The sequence below is a fragment of the Pseudorca crassidens genome, chromosome 20 (assembly GCF_039906515.1).
Source record: "Pseudorca crassidens isolate mPseCra1 chromosome 20, mPseCra1.hap1, whole genome shotgun sequence".
Taxonomy (NCBI): domain Eukaryota; kingdom Metazoa; phylum Chordata; class Mammalia; order Artiodactyla; family Delphinidae; genus Pseudorca; species Pseudorca crassidens.
In genome coordinates, this window is record NC_090315.1 from 1,870,670 (window position 1) to 1,891,575 (window position 20,906).

At 56.2% G+C, this 20,906-nt stretch overlaps 2 protein-coding genes across 3 annotated transcripts; one reads left to right on the top strand and one right to left on the bottom strand.

The window, feature by feature from the left end:
- Window positions 1-23: 23 nt before the first annotated feature.
- CHMP2A (charged multivesicular body protein 2A) lies at window positions 24-3,402 on the top strand. 2 transcript variants are annotated; one of them, XM_067721181.1, is made up of 6 exons: window positions 24-667; window positions 1,428-1,619; window positions 2,526-2,705; window positions 2,779-2,909; window positions 3,000-3,061; window positions 3,180-3,402. In XM_067721181.1, the coding sequence occupies exons 1-6, from the start codon at window positions 446-448 to the stop codon at window positions 3,305-3,307; spliced, it is 915 nt and encodes a 304-aa protein (XP_067577282.1). In that variant the 5' UTR covers window positions 24-445; the 3' UTR covers window positions 3,308-3,402. The 2 variants fall into 2 exon arrangements, with proteins under 2 accessions (XP_067577282.1, XP_067577283.1); XM_067721182.1 differs by having other exon boundaries at window positions 528-667; window positions 1,406-1,619.
- A 659-nt stretch (window positions 3,403-4,061) lies between these two features.
- TRIM28 (tripartite motif containing 28) lies at window positions 4,062-10,472 on the bottom strand. Its single transcript, XM_067721098.1, has 17 exons — window positions 9,839-10,472; window positions 9,392-9,504; window positions 9,033-9,165; window positions 7,220-7,355; window positions 7,026-7,142; window positions 6,812-6,926; window positions 6,507-6,653; window positions 6,289-6,403; window positions 6,097-6,203; window positions 5,970-6,006; window positions 5,842-5,887; window positions 5,509-5,761; window positions 5,102-5,421; window positions 4,900-5,023; window positions 4,731-4,817; window positions 4,515-4,652; window positions 4,062-4,420 (listed from the first exon to the last, which is right to left on the bottom strand). The coding sequence occupies exons 1-17, from the start codon at window positions 10,185-10,187 to the stop codon at window positions 4,244-4,246; spliced, it is 2,514 nt and encodes an 837-aa protein (XP_067577199.1). The 5' UTR covers window positions 10,188-10,472; the 3' UTR covers window positions 4,062-4,243.
- Between the last annotated feature and the right edge of the window lie 10,434 nt (window positions 10,473-20,906).

Below are 20,906 nucleotides of genomic sequence, written 5' to 3' on the forward strand. Positions count from 1 at the left end.
AGGCTGCCCAGTGCCTGGGGCAGCCCTGGGAGTCGTGAGGGGACCAAGCCCCAGGCCTCGGGCAGGGTGGGATGAATCCCACTCCGGAACAAAGGAGGGGCAGGATCCAGTAACCACAGGCTTCCTGGCCAGTAAGCCAACATACAAGAAAGTCCGCACCATCTCCTGTTCTGCCCCCTTCTGCCATGGGAGGGCCTGACGAGGAGAACGCTGTCTGGTGCCACCGGGTGCCTGAGGTCCAGAAACATCAGCGAGAGTTCTGGGTCCCTGAGATGAGCTGGGCCCTACAGTGGGTAACGTGGTGGGGTGCAGGGCCTCCGGGTGGCTGCCCGGAAGGGCGCCAACCCCACAAGGACCAGGACTCCGGCCGTGGCTCGGCTCCCTCAGGCTGGACTTGAACCTGTGGAACACCGAGTCTGCGGCAGGGACACGGAAGCTGGTGCGCATGCGCCTGGGGCCGGTCTGGTCCCCGGCGCGTGCGCACGCGCGCTGTTGTCCCCGCCCAGCATTCCGGGCGCCGGCGGGGCGTGTGACGTCAGGTGGTTTAATCCGGAAACGGCGGCGACCGCCGACGCGACAGAACCGAGGGTCTGTTGGTGGGCGCTCCGGGGCTCCCAGCGAGAAGAGCGTGACCCGGAAACGGAAGCGAGTCCCTGTCGCAACTCCGGTGAGTGGCCCCTACTGGGGTGCGGGCCCTGGGTGGACGCGTGGGTGGCGGCGTACGAGGGCCTCGCCCCTCTCTGGGACTCGGCCTTACCATCAGAGGACCCCATGCTGTCTTGCCTTCAGTGGTCAACACCCCGAATGGCCCCCCAGGCTTTCCTGCGTGAACAAGGCACCCCAACACTTAGCATCCCTCCCTCTGTACAGGAGTCCGCAACGCCCCCCAACCTTATTCTCCGCGCCCAGATTCCCTCAGCATTTAGGACCCCCGCCCCAAACCGAATTCCATGCATACGCTGTCAGCTTCAGGGCCGCCCCCATCCACCCTGTTTCTAGCACTCGCAGCCTCCACCTCCTCCTGTCAGGGACCCTCTCAAGTGCCCTGTCCTTGGCGCTCAGGGTTCCAAGTGCCCCCTACCCCCGTCAGCCCAAACACGGCCATCTCCAGTCTCAGTCCACCGAACACGCTAGGGCCTCATCGCAGGGTCTGCAGGACGAGGTGGAAGCCTTGAACCTCTGTGGGGGCACTGTGATGGAGGAGGGGTTGGGGTGGGCACGTTGTCCCCACTCATGTCCCTGGGGCTACCCAAGTTCCAGACTCCACTCTTTTGGCCTTCCATTCACGCCTTTTCTCCCTGCTCGGCCCTTTCCATTTTGGGAGCCCCCATCTGTCCCTGCCCATACACAGTGTGACCCCAGCTCTGCCTCATGCCCTCGTTTTGGGCCTCACACCACTCTGCAGTAAGGCTTCACACTTGCCCCAGTCCTACCGGTGGGCTCCTGCGGCCATGGACCTGCTATTTGGGCGCCGGAAGACGCCGGAGGAGCTGCTGCGGCAGAACCAGCGCGCCCTGAACCGCGCCATGCGAGAGCTGGACCGTGAGCGACAGAAGCTAGAGACCCAGGAGAAGAAAATCATTGCAGACATCAAGAAAATGGCCAAGCAGGGCCAGATGGTAAGCTCGATTGGGCACAGCCTGGGACACAGGCCAGTGCTGTTGCTTGTTCACACACTGGGGCTGCAGCAAACTGGACATGCTGAGCACCAACAGGGAGGTGCTTCTAGGGAAATGAAGGGTTGAGTGGGGCTTTCCCTAGTTTCAGGGTCCAAAAGGCTGCCTCTGTGGAGGTGGTAACAGAGCCAAACGTTGAGTAAGGAAGAGAGTGAGCCCGTGAAAATCCAAGTGGCAAGTGTGTCAGATAGAACAGCAAGTGTGTCAGATGGAAGAGCAGATGCTCCATGAGAGAGTGATGGGTGAGCTCAGAGGAGTGGATGTGGGCCAGACCACTTGGAATCGTGGGCCACAGTGGGAGCCCACGTGGCATGGGATGCACTGGCCCTGGGGGCCAGTGAGCAGAGAGATGGGCACAGCCTGAACCGCTGGGGAGCAGCACCTTTGATGGGCAACAGAGTTTTGGCCTGAGCAGCTGGGTTGAGGCGCCATTTCCTGGGATGGGCAAAGCAAGGAAGAGCTCTGGGGAGGAAGTGAAAAGGTGAGGTTTGGAAGTGTTCGTGTGTGAATCAGGATCCTGTACTTGAGGTGAGGGCCTGTGTGAGGTGGAGGGAGACACACATTCTTTGGCCAGGAGAGAAATTCAGGAATGGGTGTTGACTCTATAGACATGGAGAGAAAAGGACCCCTCAAGGGTGGCCCCACCTTTCTTCCTCTCATTTCTGGAGCAGAGATGAGAAGGCCGCAGAGGAGTCTGTGCAGTGGTGACCCAAGAGGCATGAGGGCGAGAGGGAACAGTGGCCAGTGGGAGCAGGCACATAGGAGCCCCTGAAAGCCTCAGTGGGCATGGTGGAGTGGCAGTGAGCACACTCCCAAGGCTGGCTCCCTGCCACCTCTGTCCCCTCGCAGGACGCTGTGCGTATCATGGCAAGAGACCTGGTGCGCACAAGGCGGTACGTGCGCAAGTTTGTGTTGATGCGGGCCAACATCCAAGCTGTGTCCCTCAAGATCCAGACACTCAAGTCTAACAACTCAATGGCACAAGCCATGAAGGGCGTCACCAAGGCCATGGGCACCATGAACAGACAGGTGCGCCTCTCCCGATCCCCCTCCCTACCCCTGCTAACCTCAGGGGCCAGACTCACCCTCCTCCCACTTCCAGCTGAAGTTGCCCCAGATCCAGAAGATCATGATGGAGTTCGAGCGGCAGGCGGAGATTATGGACATGAAGGAGGAGATGATGAACGATGCCATTGACGATGCCATGGGTGACGAGGACGATGAAGAGGAGAGGTTTGGAGACAGGAGGCAGGAGGGTGGGGACAGAGGGGATGCCTGGCCCTCCGGGTGCCTGGCCCTCATAGTTCTTTTTTTTTTACCTAGTGACGCTGTTGTAGCCCAGGTCCTGGACGAGCTGGGGTTGAGCCTGACCGATGAGCTGTCAAGTGAGTGTCGAGACCCTGGGCCCTGTCCTGCGCGCAGCTCAGCCATCGCGCAGACCCTCCCTCTCCCAGCATTACTCCTTCCAGCAGGGGCTCTCTTCCTAACCCCCCTTCTCTGCAGACCTCCCCTCCACTGGAGGCTCCCTCAGTGTGGCTGCCAGTGGGAAGAAAGCAGAGGCTGCAGCCTCCGCCCTAGTCGATGCAGACGCAGACCTGGAGGAGCGGCTCAAAAACCTTCGAAGGGACTGACTGCACACACAACACACCCCCGTGCCACCCTAGGGAGCCAGCGGAGGGCCCAGCATTTTCATTGTACCTTCTGCAATAAAAGAAGTTGGCCACTAGTCTTGGGCCTGTGTGAGTGGCCTGATGTGAGCCAGGCTGGGAGTCTGGTGACAGGGCTGACAGGAATTGCTCAGGCAGGGCTTGGTCATGTGTGCCACATTAGCTGGGGTATAAGACAGAGGGCTGGAGGTTTTCTCGTTTTGGCGGGAGTGGACAGACCAAGCCCACCCGTCTTCAGGGCTTGGGATGTGAAAATGAGCAGCAGACACTGGCCCAGCACCCCCAAGAAGGCAGGCTCCCCAGACATCCTGGTAGCATCCCAGGAGTGCAGGCCTGTCCCCCAGGGATACACTGCCCAACTCCGCTTAGCCCAGCCCACCCAGCTCACTTTGATGAGCTGGTTGCGAGAAACAGTTCCAAGCCAGTCCAGGAAGCTCTCGGGGAGAATGAGCTGCCGTGCAGCACCTACCTGGGGATTCACCCTGCCTGCCCACAGGTTAGCCTGGGTCTGCCTACCTACCGGGTGACCCTCCTACCCACCAGACACTCCCCAGATCGCAAAGGGCCCAGGAGGGATGCTGCTCCCCGCTCCCTGGACACCCAGGTGGCCGGAGACAAGTGCCCCACCCCCATCTGGCCCAACAGGGTTTGGTGAGGGATCGGTAACAGCCAGAGACCAGGCCCCCAGGACCACTGCCCCCACCAACCAAGGCCTGAGTAACGGGTGAAGTTTTTATTAAATCCACAGAAGTAAAAACCATATTGTGAGGGGCTGGGGTATGGGCCACCAAGGAGTGGGAACCAGGCCACCGGAGGAAGGAGGAGAGGAGAGAGGAGAGGGGGTGACAGGACAGAACAGAGAACAGAGCCAGGTTGGAGCGGCTCGGGGGCTGCCCAGCCTCAGGGGCCATCACCAGGGCCACTGGACAGGTCCTGGGCGCTCAGGCCAGCACCAGGCAGGCTCAGCGGCGGGGGCTCCACCAGAACAGCGGAGAACTTGGTGTCACCAAAGGCTTCGTTCATGCGAGTCTCAAAGAAGCGCTGCAGGCCAATGATGGACTGCACATCGGCCTTGTCCTGCCGGGCAAATTACAGTGGATGGGTCCTAGGTCGCCCACCTCTCTGCCCCCAGCCTCCCCTCCCCAACCCATCCCCACCCCAACAGGCTCACCTCTGTCAGCTTGTTGAACTGCTTGAACATGCGGCCCACATCCTGGGCAAACTCCTGGGGGGAGCTGTAGGGGGGTGACAACTTCTCCTGGAGACGGGCTCGAATCAGCGTCAAGTCCAGGGTGCCGCCGGGCTGATCCTTCGAGCAGAGGCCACAGGCTGAAGGTGAGGCCAAACAGCCCCTGCACCTCCCACCCTCCCAAGTCCCAGAACTCACCAGGGAGAAGGTGGAGTCAGTAGCCAGCTGGTGCAGGGGCCGGCAGGGCTCATGGCAGAAGAGGGCCAGCAGGACGCGCTCACACTTCTGCAGGCGTTACATGAACATCAGAGTCATAGGGGACTTGGGGTGCTGCTGACCAAACCAAGGGAGTGGGCCCCACCCTCACCTGCTGGTTGGCTGGCGAGAGCTTGGCCACCACACCAGTGCTGTCACCCCCATCCAGGTTTAGGCTGCCATCCTCCTCCTTCAGGTCGGGTAGCACGTGGCAGAGAGAGCAGCTCCACTCCTCCCTAGAGGAAACAGACCGTGAGGGGCTGCACGGGACCTGGCCCAGCCCTCCGCCCTACAGACCCCGCACAGCCTCGCACCCTGGCACATCCTGCAGGGCAGGCAGGTGGCAGTCCAGGTGGAAGCAGAACTCGCACTGGTTGCACATGACCAGGTCGCCTGGCTTCTGGCAGACACGGCAGATGGTGGCACTGTCATCCAGGGCACCTGGGCCACCAGCTGGGGCTGAGGTGCCCTCAGGGGCCACCACCTCCAGGCCTGAGCTGGTGCTGCCACTGGGTGAAGCCAGGCGGGGGCCCTCGGCGCCGGGGCCCTCGGCCAGGGCCATCAACACAGGTTTGGTCTCGGGGCCCTCAGTGGCGGCAGGCGGGGCCCCAATGGCAGCCTCTGTTTCTTCCTCCTGTGAGGAGGTGAGGGGTGTTCAGAGGGGTGCCGGCCTGGGCAGTAGATCCTCATCTCCCAGCCACAGTCACTTGGGCAGGCTCACCTTGACGATGGCCATGCCAGGCAGGGGCGGAGCGCCAGGGGCCCCTGGGGGCGCAGTCCCAGGCTGTCCAGCTGCAACAGCTGCAGCACCTCGCTCAATGACGATGAGGTTGTAATCCTCAGTGGTGCTGCCTGGGAAGACCTTGAAGACTGGTGGCTGGCTGTCAGCCGTGAGATCCAAGTCCAGGCGTTCGAGGCTCACCCGTGGCACCTTACGCATGAGGCCACTCACCTCACCATCACTTGAGCGGGACCTGTGGGCGCGGCTTGGTGTGAGCGCCCCACCCCTATGGCCACCCTGTCCCTATAACCACCAAAGGGCAGCCACACTCACCGCTTCACCCCTGACACGTGGGGCTCTGCACTCGAGTAAGGGTCATCTGCTCAGAACACAGAAAACAGGTTGGGGTGGACATAGGGCACTGCAGCTCTCCCACCTACTGGGGGGGCAGAATCACTCACCTGACCCGAAGCCATAGCCTTCCTGCACCTCCATAGGCTGTGGGCAGAGCAAGTGGACCTCAGTGGACAGGTATCCCACAGGACCCCGTGCCTCTTTCCTCCCACTATGGTCCCCTCCCTGGCTCACCTGGCTGCTGCCAGAGCCCTGCTTGCTCAAAGGCCCTGGAGCCCGAGGAGGGGCCATGGGTACAGGGCCTGTGGAGTTGGTGCCAGGACGTTCTGCCACGATCTTGCCTGCAGTAAAGAAGTAAAACAGTGTAAGAAAGTGAGTGCAGTGCCTGGGATGGCAGGGTGCAGCAAGAGAAAGACAAAAACCCACCAAAGGCCTCTGCACTCTTGGTCCAGGCATTGAGGTCCCACTGGAACTTCATCTCACCGTGTGGCTCCACAGGGTCCACGATCATCTTGAGGGCCCGGTGCAGCTGGAAGTAGATCTGGGGGTGGGCAGTACATGAGCACACGGGCAGTGAACAGGGCTCCAGGGTCTTGGGAGGTGCCTACCTGGAACCCACCACCTGGGTGCCCACCAGCACACACCAGCTTCTTGGAGAGTAGCAGAGCAGTGTTGTTGTCACTTTCCAGAGCCCATGAGGCAAAGCGCAGGATGTGTTCCTGGTGCTTCTGGATCTTGGTCATGGTCCAGTGCTGGCGCTCCAGGCGCTCCTGCTGCCCCTCAGTCACCTTCTGCAGGTGGAGAGCAGATGGGGTCAGGGAGGACAAAGCACCAGAACCTCTCCCCACCCAAGGAGGGCATCAGCAGCCAGCAGAGGGCGCCAAACCCCAGGACGATTCCACCTGAGGTAGAGTGAGCTGCCAACAGAGAAGGACCACGCAGCGGGTACCTGGGCGTCGTTAACCAGCACACGGCCCCGCTTGTTCAGTTCCTTCATGATCTGCAGGATGGCCATCTTAACGTCCACCTGCACGCGCTTCTGTACGTCAGACACTTGGCGGATCCTGGGTAGCAGAGTGGGTGAGGTCAGGGCCACTCAGGCAGGTGCTCACCCAGAGCCACCCCACCCCCCGCCCCAGCACAGCACAGGCACCCACACTTACGAGCTGCGAACCTCCTTGGTGTTCTTCTGCAATGTCGCATGCTTGTCCCCGAGGCGCTTCACCAGTGAGGCCAGGAGCTTGCGCTGGTTCCTCACAGCATCCTCCAGGAACTGGTACCTGAGGGCAGATAGAGGTGGGCCCGGGCGCCCAGCACAGGAACAGGCAGCACCCACCCACCAAGCCTCAGGACTCACTGGTGGTCCTTGTGGGCGTTGAGCTGGCAGTCCCGGCAGGTGAGGGTGTCGCAACTCTCGCAAAACAGCACAAGGGGCTCGTGCTTGTGCACGTTGCAATACACCGTGCGCTCACCGTCCCTCGACTTGGCTGGTCCTGGGGAATGGGATCTATGAAGCGGGAGCTCATCCTCACCACCTCCAGCTCGAGGAGCGGACAGAGATCAGGGCCTCACTTCCTGCCTGTCCTGCAACCCTGGGCTATCTGCCGGAAGGACCCAGAGGGCCTACAGCAGTGGACAGGGAGGAGCAGAGATCCTTGCTCTCAAAACCCTCTGCCCTCAGCCTGACCGAGAGGGTCACACCCCTCTCCTTTCAGCTTCTGGAGGTGACAGCTTGACGTAGACTGACGGCCTCTGCCAGGAGAGACCTCCCCGCTGTTCCCTCTGCTGAAACCTCCTCCAGGTGGACACTCAAGAAAGCTCCTCCACCTCTGAAGCCCTGCCCCCATCCGCCACTGGGCTCCCTTTCTCCTCCGCTCACAGAAGATTCTGTCCAGCAGGGGAGGGGATTCTGGCTACTGTGGCATCCCAGCACACACAACATTTGCTTTCTGGCTCAGACAAAAAGCAAATCAGGGCTTAAAGAGACCGTCAGATACATTTTCCTCATAAGCCATGCCTGGTGACCTCCCCTCTCGTCTCTGCTAAAAGGAGACCACACCATCTTAACGACCCACGGGGGAACCTGCAAAGCCTTCTCAGGCTGGAGAGATACGATATCAGACCAGGACCCTCAGAGAGGCGTCAGGCCCCTGTGCTGGGACAAAGGTCCTACGGCTCAGAGCAACACTCCCCAAAGACTAATACACCACGTTGACCCCCCAGCCCTCCCCAGAGGCTGTTGCCACTAGAAAACGGAGAACATCCATCCTTCTTTCCTCCCCAATCCCTATCATGTCTCGTTACCACACCAACCCAGCGTGAGACATAGGAACATTTCGATACAAATAAACCGAGCCTCAGCTCCTCTAAATATTGCCCGCTCTTGCACCCTGACTCTTGCCTGGAACCCAGGACCCCCTGGAGACCCCTGCCCTTCTCTCCTGGCTCCTCATGCCCCACAGGAACCATCTCTACCCAAGTTTTCCCATCAAAACTGTCCTCTGGGCTGGTGCAGCCACAGTGACTACCAAAACGCCACTCATGGGGAGTCCTGGGCCAAACACCAAGCGCAAGCCCCTCTCCATAGCACTTCCAACACACTCACAGAAAAATCTGGAAATACCAAGCTAGGCTGTGAAACACCTGTGACCCAATGATAAGAACACTTCCAGCACTCACTGGTCAGTGATAGTCTGATGACTCTACCAACTTGTTAAGACACAAGGCCCAAAGATCTCACTTTCCCCTACAGAGGCTTAAAACAGGTGCCAGGGAACCTCTGGTCCAGGAGGTCCCTCACATCATTCCCCCAACACCCTGCATTTCCCTATCCATACATGCGGATCTCTCTACCATTGGAGGCCTATCCCCTGCCTAGGGGGGTTCCCTGATGAGCTTCCTCAAGCCCTCTATACACCCCCTGCGGCACCATGAGATCCCCTGTGAACTCCCCCCACTCCCTGCCTGTGGCTTTTCCCCTGCCACTGGACCTGCAGAGACTGCCCACCAGAGCCCCAGCCTCCCCCTTTTTGAGTTCTGCCCTCAGGCCCTTCAGTTGGTACCCTGTAGAGAAACTCCCTGAGATCCTTCCACCATCTACAACTACCATCATAAGCAACTGAAGGCATAGAGAGGAGAACAGCAAGGGCAGCCCCCTGCACGTTGCGTACCAGTGGAACGCACAGTGTGGTCCTTGGTGTACTTCACCCGCTGGTGTGCCTCCACACACGTCTCACACAGCGGCTCAGAGCACTCCACACAGTAACTGGTGGCCGGGGCATTATCCTCACAGCTAGTGCAGCACTGCTGAGCAAAGGCAGAGTCAGAAGAGACAGAACCACCAAAGAAATCTGCATTTAGAACCAAGAAATACGACATGAAGAAAGGTGGGGGCCTTACTTAGCCTAGACAACCTGCCCTAAGCTTTCTACTACGGGGACAGTAAAGCCTGGAGCTGGTACCACGCTCTGGTCTAGTGACCCCTACTCATGGCCAGAGACCTCCTGGGGGTTGCTTGGGCGAGACATACCTGATTCGCATCCTGGGAATCGGTGGCAGCCTTGCTGCCACTGTCGCGCATGAAGTAATTCTCCACAATATCTTTGGAGAAACACTGCTGCTTACATACTGGACAGTCCACCACTACGAAAAACACGAAGAAACAAAACCATCGCATGGTGAGCGCATCCCCCCACTGGGCCCCAAACTCCATCCCCTGCCGAGCCGAGACGACCCTCCCCTCCCGGAGGAAGAACCAAACCCTTCTTTTACCGAACTTTAAACAGTCGCCCCATCTCAGTACCCGGGACACAGCCCACTGCCCACACACATTCCGGCCACTCTTCGGGTCCCCATCCTCTCGCCCAGGCGACTCCCGCCATCGTCACGCTGGGAACCGACCCCCAGTCCCCGAGCCTCAAAGGGATCAAAGGCTGCGGGGTGGGGGAGGGGCCGCCCCCGGCCCCACCGCACTCACCAGCGCCGTCGCCCGCCGCACCTCCGTCCCCTGAGCTGTTGGCGGCGGCAGGCGCCGCGGGCCCGAGGCAGGCGCTGCAGGCCGAGTGCAGGCAGGGTAACAGGCGCGGTTCCCTCTCGGGCCGCAGGCGCTCCCGGCACACGCCGCAGTGCTCCAGCAGTTCCAGCGCCTCGCCGCCGCCCCCCGCGGGCGACGATGCCGATGCGGACGCCGCCGCCGAGGCAGAAGCCGAGGCCGTGGCCGAGGAGGCGGCGACGCGCTTCTCGGCGCCCGCCGAGCCCTCTCCCGGGCCCGGGCTGCCTGAGGCAGCCGCTGCCGCCGCCGAGGCCGCCGCCGCCGAGGCCGCCATTCACACGCCGCCGGGGGCGCCCAGGGGGGGAGGAGGGGCGCGGGGCCCGCCGCGCAGGCGCAGACGCGCTCGCCGCCAACGGCTGGGCCGCTGCCGCCGCGAGGCCTAGCGCCGCCACGCGCCGCCTAGGTCGCCGCCCGCTGCGCGCGGGGCGCTGCCGAGGCCCGGCCGGCCGCTGCCCGCTCTCCTGTCTCCGCCGCCGCCCGCGCTTCCGTCTCAGCGGCGACCGAAACCAGCGCCACGCGGCACGCGCACAACCGCTCGACCGCGCGCCCGCTCGCAGAAAGAGCCGCGGCTGGGGGGCGGGACAGAAATAACTGGCGCCGACGCCGTCGCGCACGCGCACTGGGCGCCTCTCGCCCGGGGGCGGGGCCGGGGCGGGCCGGGGCGGGGGAGGCCATGAGTACGCACGCGCCTGAGCGGGCTCCTCCCACCCCCGCCTCCACCACCCGCAGCGCCGCTCGTGCGGCAGGGGCGGGGCATCTGCGTCGTCGCCGCCGCAGCCTGGTCCACCGGCCGGGCTCGCGTCCGTTATTGTAGTCCCTGCTCCAGGCCGTTTACTCCGCACGCGCGCCGGCAGTCCGTTCTTCCACCTCGATCCCCGCCCCTTTGCCCGCCTGGGGAGGTCTCCAGTTGCTGCGTCGACTAGCGTTCCCTAGAGGGGGCGGGGCCGAGAGCTAGGGAAGATGCTGGGCCCAGGGAGAGGGGCGAAGGGTCCCCATCCCGTGGAGGAAGTACTGTTCTAAACCGGGACTTAGACTTTGGGGTTTTAACCTTTTTATTGTTTAACATGAGCAACACTGAAACCTGACTAAATCAAATAGATCCCACGGGGCTCAGAACACCGAGACTGAAATCCCGCCTGGCCCTGCAAGCGCCCCTTGCCATATTTTAGCCCGCCACTGCGCTGGCCTTGATGCTCTTCAAGCGGGCGGACTGAACCGCAACAGTGGGGAAATTCTGAGCGGGAAGCAGGGTCTGCGTGGGGCGATCCATCTGTGGGCAGAGGCAGGATCTGTAGAGAGGGGAAGCCTGCCTCAGTGGGGAGCAGGATCTGCGTGCGGGGAGGGTGTTCCCGTCTGAGGAAGGACGTAGAGTATCTGGTGAGAATTCTGTCAGATGGGGGAAGCTAGGCCTGGAGGGAATCCTATTCGAGAGAAACGGGGGTGGGGCAGGGTCCGTGGGGAGAGAGGAGTCCTGTCTGAGCTGAGAAGGAGGGAAGCAGGGCCTAAGGCTGGAGCTGGCGGAGGAGGGGTCCTGACGGAGAGGAAAGCAAGATCAGTGGGAGGGGATCCCGTCGGAGGTGGGAGTGGGGCCTGTGGGAAGGGATCCTCTCTGAAGTCACTAGGCACGGAGAATACTTGAGGCAAGGGTGCCTTGGAGCCTCTGCCTGGGATGGGCCTTCGTCCCTGTGCAGGGCTCCTCAGTCCTGCGGTTGCCAGTCCAGGGGGAGGCTTGGGCGGCAGCTCTGAGACGATGCAGAGAATCTGGAGGGCCGGCACGTCCAGCCCCCAGACCCTACTCCGCCTCCCGCGGGCTTGACCACGCAAAAGCTTCAGGGGAGCGGGGCGCAGCCTCCCCCACCCCAGCTCCCCTAGGCGCCCACACGCGGTGTAGGTGGCGGTGGTGGAAGTGCGTCCGGCGCTGCTCTTGTTGCCGCAGGGCCTGGGGGGAACTCGGGCCTATTGTCTCCGCGCCTGCCTTTGTTCCAGCTCGAGTGCGGCCCCAAAATCCGGGCCCCGCCCCGCCCCGCCCCGCCCCTTCAGCCGCCGGAGCGCCCACCGCCCGGTCCGCGCGAGGCCCCGCCCCCCACTGACTAGCCCGCCCCGGCTCAGCCCCTCCCCCCGAGGCCTGGGCTGCATACCCTCGCCTCCTTCCTCCGACAATTGGGAAGGAAAGTTGGTGGCTGGCAGCGCCCAAGTTGAGGTGCGGAATCCTTTAGTGATATTTGTTGAGTACTTTCCATGCCCCCTCCCGCTCTCTGCGCTGGGCCCCAAAATCACCGGGTTGTGTCGGGTAGAGATGATCCATACCTACCCTGGCCGCCCACCCCCGCCCGGGCAGATGCGGGGCTGTCGAGGGCCAGACAGTCACAATAAGTAGGTGATGGTAAAGAGTGTAGGAGTGGACTTGCCTCGGGGCTGCCCCCAAACACCTGGGGGAAGAACCGTTCAGGGGAGAAACAAGTGCAAAGGCCCGGAGGCAGACAGGCACACCCGGAGGAGTGACAGGAAGAGTGGTGGGAGATGCCTAGAGGTTGCTGGACAGCTTGCTGGGGATGGGTTGAGCCCTCCGGTTGCCCCTGGTATGGTCCCTTCACTAGACCTTGGCAACTGTTTCAGAACAGCATCCGTGCGGGCAGGTTCACCTGGAAATCAGGCTCGGGCAAACTCAGGGAAGCACACGGGAGCATCCTGGGACTGGCCGAGACAGTGGGCATACAGGAGGGCAAGGCCAGGCCAGAAGCCTTCCTCAGAGGCCCTCTCCGAGGAGCCAGCCTGTCCAGAGCTGAGCGGCAGAACATGGGCACATCTTGACTCTGCCTCCCAGTGGGCCAGTGTCATCGTATACTCTCCTCCCCTGTGTGCCTTGTCCACCCTTCACAGGCATCTCGCCCTTTCCAATCCTGGACCACTGGAAACTGCCTGTATCCTGGCTTTGTAGACAGGGCTCAAGGGGTGAAGCAACGTGTAGGAGGTGCCAGCCAGACCACCACCCCTTGCAGGCACCTGCCTGCAGACAGCCATCCTTACTGCCTCTTCACTTCCCAAACTCTGCGCTTGCTCCCGATTCTCCCTCTGACCTTCAGGTGTCACCCCCAAAGCCACTTCCTGGGGAAGCCTTGTAGCTGCATCACTCTGATCTCTTTCTCCACCTTCACAGGTTTCATTTGGGAACTGGGCGATTGTGGTAGTTGCACAACATCATGAATGTACTTAATGCCACTGAATTGTATGCTTACAAAGCGTTGAAATGGCAATTTTTTTAGATTTCTTTTTTGGCTGCGTTGGCTCTTTGTTGCTGCGCACGGACTTTCTCTAGTTGCGGCGAGCGGGTTTCTCATTGCGGTGGCTTCTCTTATTGCGGAGCACGAGCTCTAGGCGCGTGGGCTTCAGTAGTTGTGGCACGCGGGCTTCAGTAGTTGTGGCTCTCAGGCTCAGTAGTTGTGGCTCGCTGGTTCTAGAGCGCAGGGTCAGGAGTTGTGGTGCACGGGCTTAGTTGTTCCGAGGCATGTGGGATCTTCCTGGGCCAGGGCTCAAACCCGTGTCCCCTGCATTGGCAGGAGGATTCTTAACCACTGCGCCACCAGGGAAGTCCCTGAAGTGGCAATTTTATGTGTATTTTAGCACACACATAAAAATCAGATTTTGGTGAGTCTGTCCCTTCTGACCTGTGACCTCACCGCTTGGCTCCAGCCATACAGGCTGACCTGTTGTTCCCACCTCACAGCCTTTGCACTTGCCGTTCCTTCTAGCCAGAATGTTCTTCCCACCTCCCCTTCTGGCTGGCTCCTTCTCTTCCTTCACATTTCAACTAGTGAGAATCACAAGGAAGTGAGCTCCAAACCGTTTACGTCACTGCTGCGTCTGCCATGTCTTGCTTGGGGCCTGCTCCACAGTGGGCACTCAGTCAGTGAGTAAAAGGACAAACAAATGCATGAAGATAATGACTGTCTCTACCCGGCCAGTTTTGTAGGCTACAAGATAAGGTTTGAGTTCTATTACTTTTTAAGCTTTCTTTTTAAATTGTGTTAAAACTCACATAATATCAAATCCATCAATTTAGCTATTTTGAAGTGTAAGTTCAGTGTTATTTCATACATTCACAATGTTGTGCAACCACCAGTTCATCTAATTCCAGAACGTTTTCATCACCCCAAAAGGAAACCAGTATCCATCAGCACTTACCCCCCATTCCCGCTTCCACCGGCCCCCAGCAGTGACTACTCTGCTTTCTGTCTCTATGGACTTTTAAACCTTTTGATGGCGGCTTATGATATATAGAGAAAAGCCTACACAGTGTACGTACAGTGAGCACCCTTGGTAACCAGCTCTGATAGCAAAACACAGAATGTCTCTGGCTCTCAGAAGCCTTCCACGCCCCTGGCAGTTGCCACCATCCTGACTTCTCCCACCCCGGACAGGCTTTCCTGGTATACATACGGAACCACACACAGTTTGCATGTCCACACCATGTGTTCACACGCCTTCTTCCCCGCGTTCACATTCACTTCACATTCACGTGGCTGTGTGTGGCCTTGATTCCCTCTGTGCCCACAAATATCCTACAGTTTGTTTACATGTTCTCCTCTTGGCGGCGCTTGGGTCTCTGTCCTGCTTGTGCTGCAAGCACAGTAGGGCTGCGGCAGCACCATAAGTGGCTTTTTTTTTTTTTTCGTCGCCAGGCGGCTTGCAGGGTCAACCAGAGACTGAACCTGGGCCACAGCAGTGAAAGTGCCGAGTCCTAACCACTGGACCACCAGGGAACTCCCAGTTCATGGCTTTTGGCTGGGCTTTTATTTCACTGTAAGGAGCTAACAGAAGGGTTTAGAATACGGCAGGATCGGACGCCCATTTTAAGTGTTCTAGGTAGGGAATGGATGGTAGGAGCTGGAAAGCAGAAGATAAGCGTCCATGCCGGCCAGGCAGAGAAGGCACTAGATCCCCTAAAATCACGCTTTAACGTAACTATGGTTCAGGAGTTCCCTGGTGGTCCAGTGGTTAGGACTCTGCACTTCCACTGCAGGGGGCACGGGTTTGATCCCTGGTTGATCCCGCAAGACGCCTGGCGTGGTCAAAAATAAATAAATAAAATTAATTAATTAAATTAAACAACTATGGTTCCTCCATTAGTTTCCTGTGGCCACTGTAACACATTACCACAAACTTGGTACCGTAAAACAAAACTTTAGGGACTTTGCTGGTGGCGCAGTGATTGAGAATCCGTGTGCCAACACAGGGGACACGGGTTCGAACCCAGGTCCGGGAAGATCCCACATGCCATGGAGCAACTAAGTGCGTGAGCCACAACTACTGAGCCCGCGGGTCGCAACTACTAAAGCCCGCACACCTAGAGCCTGTGCTCCTCAACAAAGAGAAGCCACCACAATGAGATGCCCTCACACCACGACAAAGAGTAGCCCCTGCTTGCTGCAACTAGAGAAAGCCCGTGCGCAGCAACAAAGACCCAATGTAGCCAAAAATAAATAAATAAATAAATTTATATTTTAAAAAATTTAATTCACAGTTCTGGAGGCCAAAATTATGAAATCTAAATGTTAGGGCCACACTTCCTCTGAAGCCTCTAGGGGTGAATCCTTCCTCACCTCTTCCAGTTTCTGGTGGCTCCAGGGGTACCTAGGCTTGTGGCTGCATCACATCAGTCTTCAAGGTCCACATCTTCAAATCACTCTCTGTTCCAACTTCATACTGACTTTTCCTCTGTTTGTCCTTCTATGGACAGAAGTGTGTCCACCCCAAAATATAATGTGATAGTATTTGGTCATGGGGCCTTTGGGAAGTAATTAGGGTTAGATGATGTCATGAGAGAGGAGCTCTGATAATGGGATTAGTGTCCTATTAAGAAGAGGCGCCAGGGGGTTCCCTGGTGTCCTAGTGGTTAGGATTCCGGGCTTCCACTGCCGTGGCCAGGGTTCAACTCCTGGTCGGAGGGACTGAGATCCTGCAAGCCGCATGGTGCAGCCAAAAATAAATAAATTTTTTTAAAAAGAGGGGGAGACACCAGAGAGTTTGCTGTGGTCACAAAGAAGAGGTCACGTGAGCGTACAGCAATACAGCAAGCTTCTCCAAGCCAAGAGAAGGGGCTTCAGAATGAAACATACCTTGCCGGCACTTTGATCTTGGACTTCCCAGCCTCCAGAATTGTGAGAAGTAAATTTCTGTCCTTTGAGTCACCTAGTCTATAGTATTTTGTTATGGCAGCCAAGCCCAACTAAGACAGTTGACAAATTTCCCTCTGCCGCTCTTGCAAGGATGCATGTGAATTTACGTTTAGAGCCGCACCCAAATAACACAGAATGATTTCCCCGTTTCCAGATCCTTAATCACAATTGCCAAGATTCTCTTTCCTGATAAGGTAACACTTCCGGGTTCTGAGGATTAGGATGTGTATATCTTTGGAGCCACCTTTCTGCCTATTGCAGCCCACATTTCACGGATGGGAAAACTGGTCCCCAGAGAGTAGAAGGTGTCATCCAGGGCCGCACAGCCTGCATGAGTTCAACCCAGTTCTGGGGAATCTCTGGCCCCCAGGGAGGACAGGGAGAGAAAGGACAGGACACAACCAGAGCCCAGAGTTTCAGCCCTTTCCCTGCAGTTAGGAACCAGGGCTCCTGGGAGAAAGCATTCCAGGGAAAGCCCCAGGTGAGCCCCAGGAGCACGAAAGAAACCTGTTAAAAGGACACAGAAGCCATACATGATGATATGACTCAAGCATCAGAAAAACGATGACTGTCATTGACTGACACACAATGAATCCACCCTATCCATGAGTTAAGGGTTCTCAAAAGGAAGAGTCGAAAAATAAGCCCATCTGTCACCAAATGGTACTGCTTTTTTTTTCTCTTTTTTAGTATATTTATTTATTTTTGGCTGTGTTGGGTCTTTGCTGCTGCACACGGGCTTTCTCTAGTTGCCGCGGGCGGGGGCTGCTCTTTGTTGCGGTGTGCAGGCTTCTCATTGCCGTGGCTTCTCTTGTTGCAGAGCGCGGGCTCTAGGCGTGCGGACTTCAGTAGTGGTGGCATGCGGGCCTAGCAGTTGTGGCGCACGGGCTTAGTTGCTCTGCAGCATGTGGGATCCTCCCGGACCAGGGCTTGAACCCATGTCCCCTGCCTTAGCAGGCAGATTCTTAACCACTGTACCACCAGGGAAGTCCCCATGGTGCTGCTTTTAAGGCAGCTCCTCACTCTGAGAATTCAGCACCGATTCTGCCTCCCCAAAGGAACCTGTATTTCAGGGAACACATGGCCCCAGTCCTTGATGAGATAATTAAATGCTAGAGTTTGGAAAACATCACTTCCCAAGCGGTAATGAGATTCCTGAGCAGGCTAGGATTATCTGGTGTACATGCTATGAGGTGAATGGAGGGTGAGGTGTCAATGTGGACATCTGGGGGTGGGGACACACGAGTGAGCAGAGTCAGGCTGTTACTGCCCTCTTGTTAGGGTCAGCAGCACCGAGGTCCTGCATGGGATGCAATGGTGCCCATCTAACACCCCCTGTGAGGGGTTCTAGCCAACAATATTTGGCCCAAAGCCCAGCGAGTCTTTAGATCTAATTTTCCATCCGTGGGCGCTAAAGGGGATGTTGGGGGGAGGGAGAGAGGCCATCTGGATGGGGCGTGTCCTGCTAGAAGCCAGGGTCCACTGTGCCCGCCCAGTCCTCACTGAGGGGCTGTGTCTCTAGCCAGACGTTGGAGCAGTTGCTGCTGGGGCTGGAGCAGAAATGGACACAGACCACACAAAGGAAGTGTTAAGGTAGAGGGAAACGCTCTAAAACTGAATAGTGGCGATGGCTGCACGATATGAATACTAATCTACTACAAGCCTTTGAAGGGTACCTGCTGTGGGTGTACGTTATGGCATATAAATTCCACTTCAATACAACTGTTGAAAAAGGAGGGCAGGTCCAAAGAAGATATACAAATGGTCCGGACAATAAGCACATGAAAAGACATTCCGCATCATTAGTCATTAGGGAAATGCAAACCAAACCACAGTGAAGTACTGATTCACACCCACGTAGGATGGCTTCAAAAAAAAATGAAAAAAACAAGTGTCGGCAGGGATGTGGCGAAATTGGAACCCTCCTACATTGCTGGTGGGAACGTAAAATAGTGCAGCCATCCTGGAAAAAAGTTTGGCAGTTCCTCAAATGGCTAAACATAGAGTTAACTTTTTGATCTAGCAATGAATTCCTAGGTATGTATCCAAAGGAATTGAAAAAGGTGTTCAAACAAATCCTGGTACAGGACTGTTCACAGCAGCCCTATTCACAATAGCCAAAGGTGGAAACAACCCAAATGTCCACCAATTGATGAATGCAAAAATAAATGTGGTATTACCATACAATGGACTCTTGGCCATAAAAAAGAACAAAGTACTGGTATGTGCTACAACATACATGAACCTTGAAAACGCTATGCCAAGTGAAAAACTCAGACACAAAGGACCACATATTGTATGATTCTATTTTTATGAAATATCCAGAATATGCAAATTCATAGACACATAGAGATTATTCATTGCCAGGGGCTGGAGGGAGGGGAAAATGAGGAGCTACTGGAGTGAGGAAAATGTTTTGGAACTAAATGGAGGTGGTAGTTACACCACTTGCAACTATACTAAAATCCACAGAGGACTTCCCTGGCGGTCCAGCGGTTAGGACTCCATGCTTCCAATGCAGGGGGCACCGGATTGATCCCTGGTTGGGGAAGTTTGCAGGCCACGTGGCACAGCCAAAAAAAAAAAAAAATACAAAGAAACAAAAAATAAAATCCATTGAATTGTTCACTTTAAAATGGTTAATTTTTGTGTTATGTGAATCACCTTAATTTTAAAAGCAGAGGTGAGGCTTCCAGATCAATAGGGAGCAAAGGACTTGAGCCATCCTGAATGGGTCCTGGGCAGGGACAAACCAGCCATCAGGGCCTGTTTGTGGACAGTTGGTGACGTGGGGATGTGGATTAGACATGCTAAGGAGTCAAGGAAGCTTCCAAAGACAGGCAACTAGGCAACCTCCTTGTTTTTAAAAGATGAATCCGGAGGTTAAAAGAATTAACCAAAGAAGACATAAGGATGGCCAACAGCCACATGAAAAGATGCTCAACATCGCTAATGATTAGAGAACTGCAAATGAAAACTACAGTGAGGTACCACCTCACACTCGTCAGAGTGGCCATCATTAAAAAGGCTACAAATAATAAATGCTGGTGAGGGTGTGGAGAAAAGTGAATGCTCCTACACTGTTGGTGAGAATGTAAATTGATACAGTCACTATGGAAAACAGTATGGGGGTTCCTTAAACAACTAAAAATAGAGTTGCCATATGATCCAGCAATCTCACTCCTGGGCATATATCTGGATAAAACTATAATTCAGGGCTTCCCTGGTGGCGCAGTGGATAAGAATCCGCCTGCCAATGCCGGGGACACAGGTTCGATCCCTGGTCCGCAAAGATCCCACATGCCACGGAGCAACTAAGCCCATGCGTCACAACTACTGAGCCCACGTGCCTAGAGCCCATGCTCCGCAACAAGAGAAGCTGCTGCAATGAGAAGCCTGCGCACTGTAACGAAGAGTAGCCCCAGCCACAACTAGAGAAAGCCCGTCCACAGCAACGAAGACCCAACGCAGCCAAAAAAAAAAACCAAAAAAACCCTATAATTCAAAAAGATACACGCAGGGACTTCCCTGGCAGTCCAGTGGTTAAGACTCCGCTTTCCAATGCAGGGGACACAGGTTCAATCCCTAGTCGGGGAACTAAGATCCCACATGCCTCACAGCACGGCCAAAAAAAGAAAAAAAAAGATACATGCATCCCAGTGTTCACAGCAGCACTATTTACAATAGCCAAGACATGGAAACAACCTAAATGTCCATCAACAGATGAATGGATAAAGAAGATGTGGTACAGGGACTTCCCTGGCGGTCCGGTGGGCAAGACTCTACTCTCCCAATGCAGCCGTCCCAGGTTCGATCCCTGGTCAGGGAACTGGATCCCACATGCATGCCACAACTAAGAAGTCCACATGACGCAACTAAGACCCAGCACAGTCAAAATAAATAAATAAATAAAATTTAAAAAAACTAAAGCAAAAATAAAATTAAAAAGATGTGGTACATATATACAATGGAATAATACTCAGTCCTAAAAAATAATGAAATAATGTCATTTGCAGCAACATGTATGGACCTAGAGATTATCATACTAATTGAACTAAGCCAGACAGAGAAAGACAAATACCGTATGATTTCACTTATATGGGGAATCTAAAATATGACACAAATGAACCTATCTACGGAACAGAAACAGACTCACAGACATAGAGAACAGACTTGCAGTTGCCAAGGGGAAGTGGGGGTGGGGGAGGAATGGATTGGGAGTTTGGGATTAGCAGATGCACACTAGTATATATTGGATGGATAAGAAACAAGGTCCTACTGTATAGCACAGGGAACTATATTCAATGTCCTGTGGTAAACGGTAATGGAAAAGAATATGAAAAACAATTGTATATACATATATATATATATATATATATGTATAACTGAATCACTGTGCTGAACAGCAGAAATTAACACAACATTGTAAATCAACTATACTTCAAGAAAAATAAAATAAAATAAAATAAAAAGAGTTAGGACTTCCCAGGTCATCCAGTGGGTAGGACTCCACGCTCCCACTGCAGGGGGCTGGGGTTTGATCCCTGGTCGAGGCACTAGATCCTGCACGCATGCCACAACTAAGAAGTCCGCATGCTGCAACTAAGACCTGGTGCAGCCACAATATATAAATTAAAAGAAAAAAGAAAAACCAGAAGAGTTAATCAGTGTCTTAAACACAAAGAGGGCAGAGTGGAGGGAACCAGGTCTGGGTGGGCCTCAGCCACCATGGACCCAGCAGGAACACAGCCTGGAAGAGCAGGCCTGGGAGGGTTCTGCATTAGTCACCCACCTCGGCTGGGAAGTGCTTTTCAGAC

Bases quoted from the DNA above. Each gene is read 5' to 3' on its own strand.
- TRIM28 (XM_067721098.1), bottom strand. From the start codon at position 10,187: ATGGCGGCCTCGGCGGCGGCGGCCTCGGCGGCGGCAGCGGCTGCCTCA. The intron at 5,762-5,841 runs GTGAGTGTGGCT...CCGCGCCCACAG, and splicing joins CACGTGTCAGGGGTGAAGCG to GTCCCGCTCAAGTGATGGTG. The intron at 5,422-5,508 runs GTGAGCCTGCCC...ACCTCCTCACAG, and splicing joins CTGGCATGGCCATCGTCAAG to GAGGAAGAAACAGAGGCTGC.
- CHMP2A (XM_067721181.1), top strand. From the start codon at position 446: ATGCGCCTGGGGCCGGTCTGGTCCCCGGCGCGTGCGCACGCGCGCTGT. The intron at 2,706-2,778 runs GTGCGCCTCTCC...TCCCACTTCCAG, and splicing joins TGGGCACCATGAACAGACAG to CTGAAGTTGCCCCAGATCCA. The intron at 3,062-3,179 runs GTGAGTGTCGAG...CCTTCTCTGCAG, and splicing joins CCTGACCGATGAGCTGTCAA to ACCTCCCCTCCACTGGAGGC.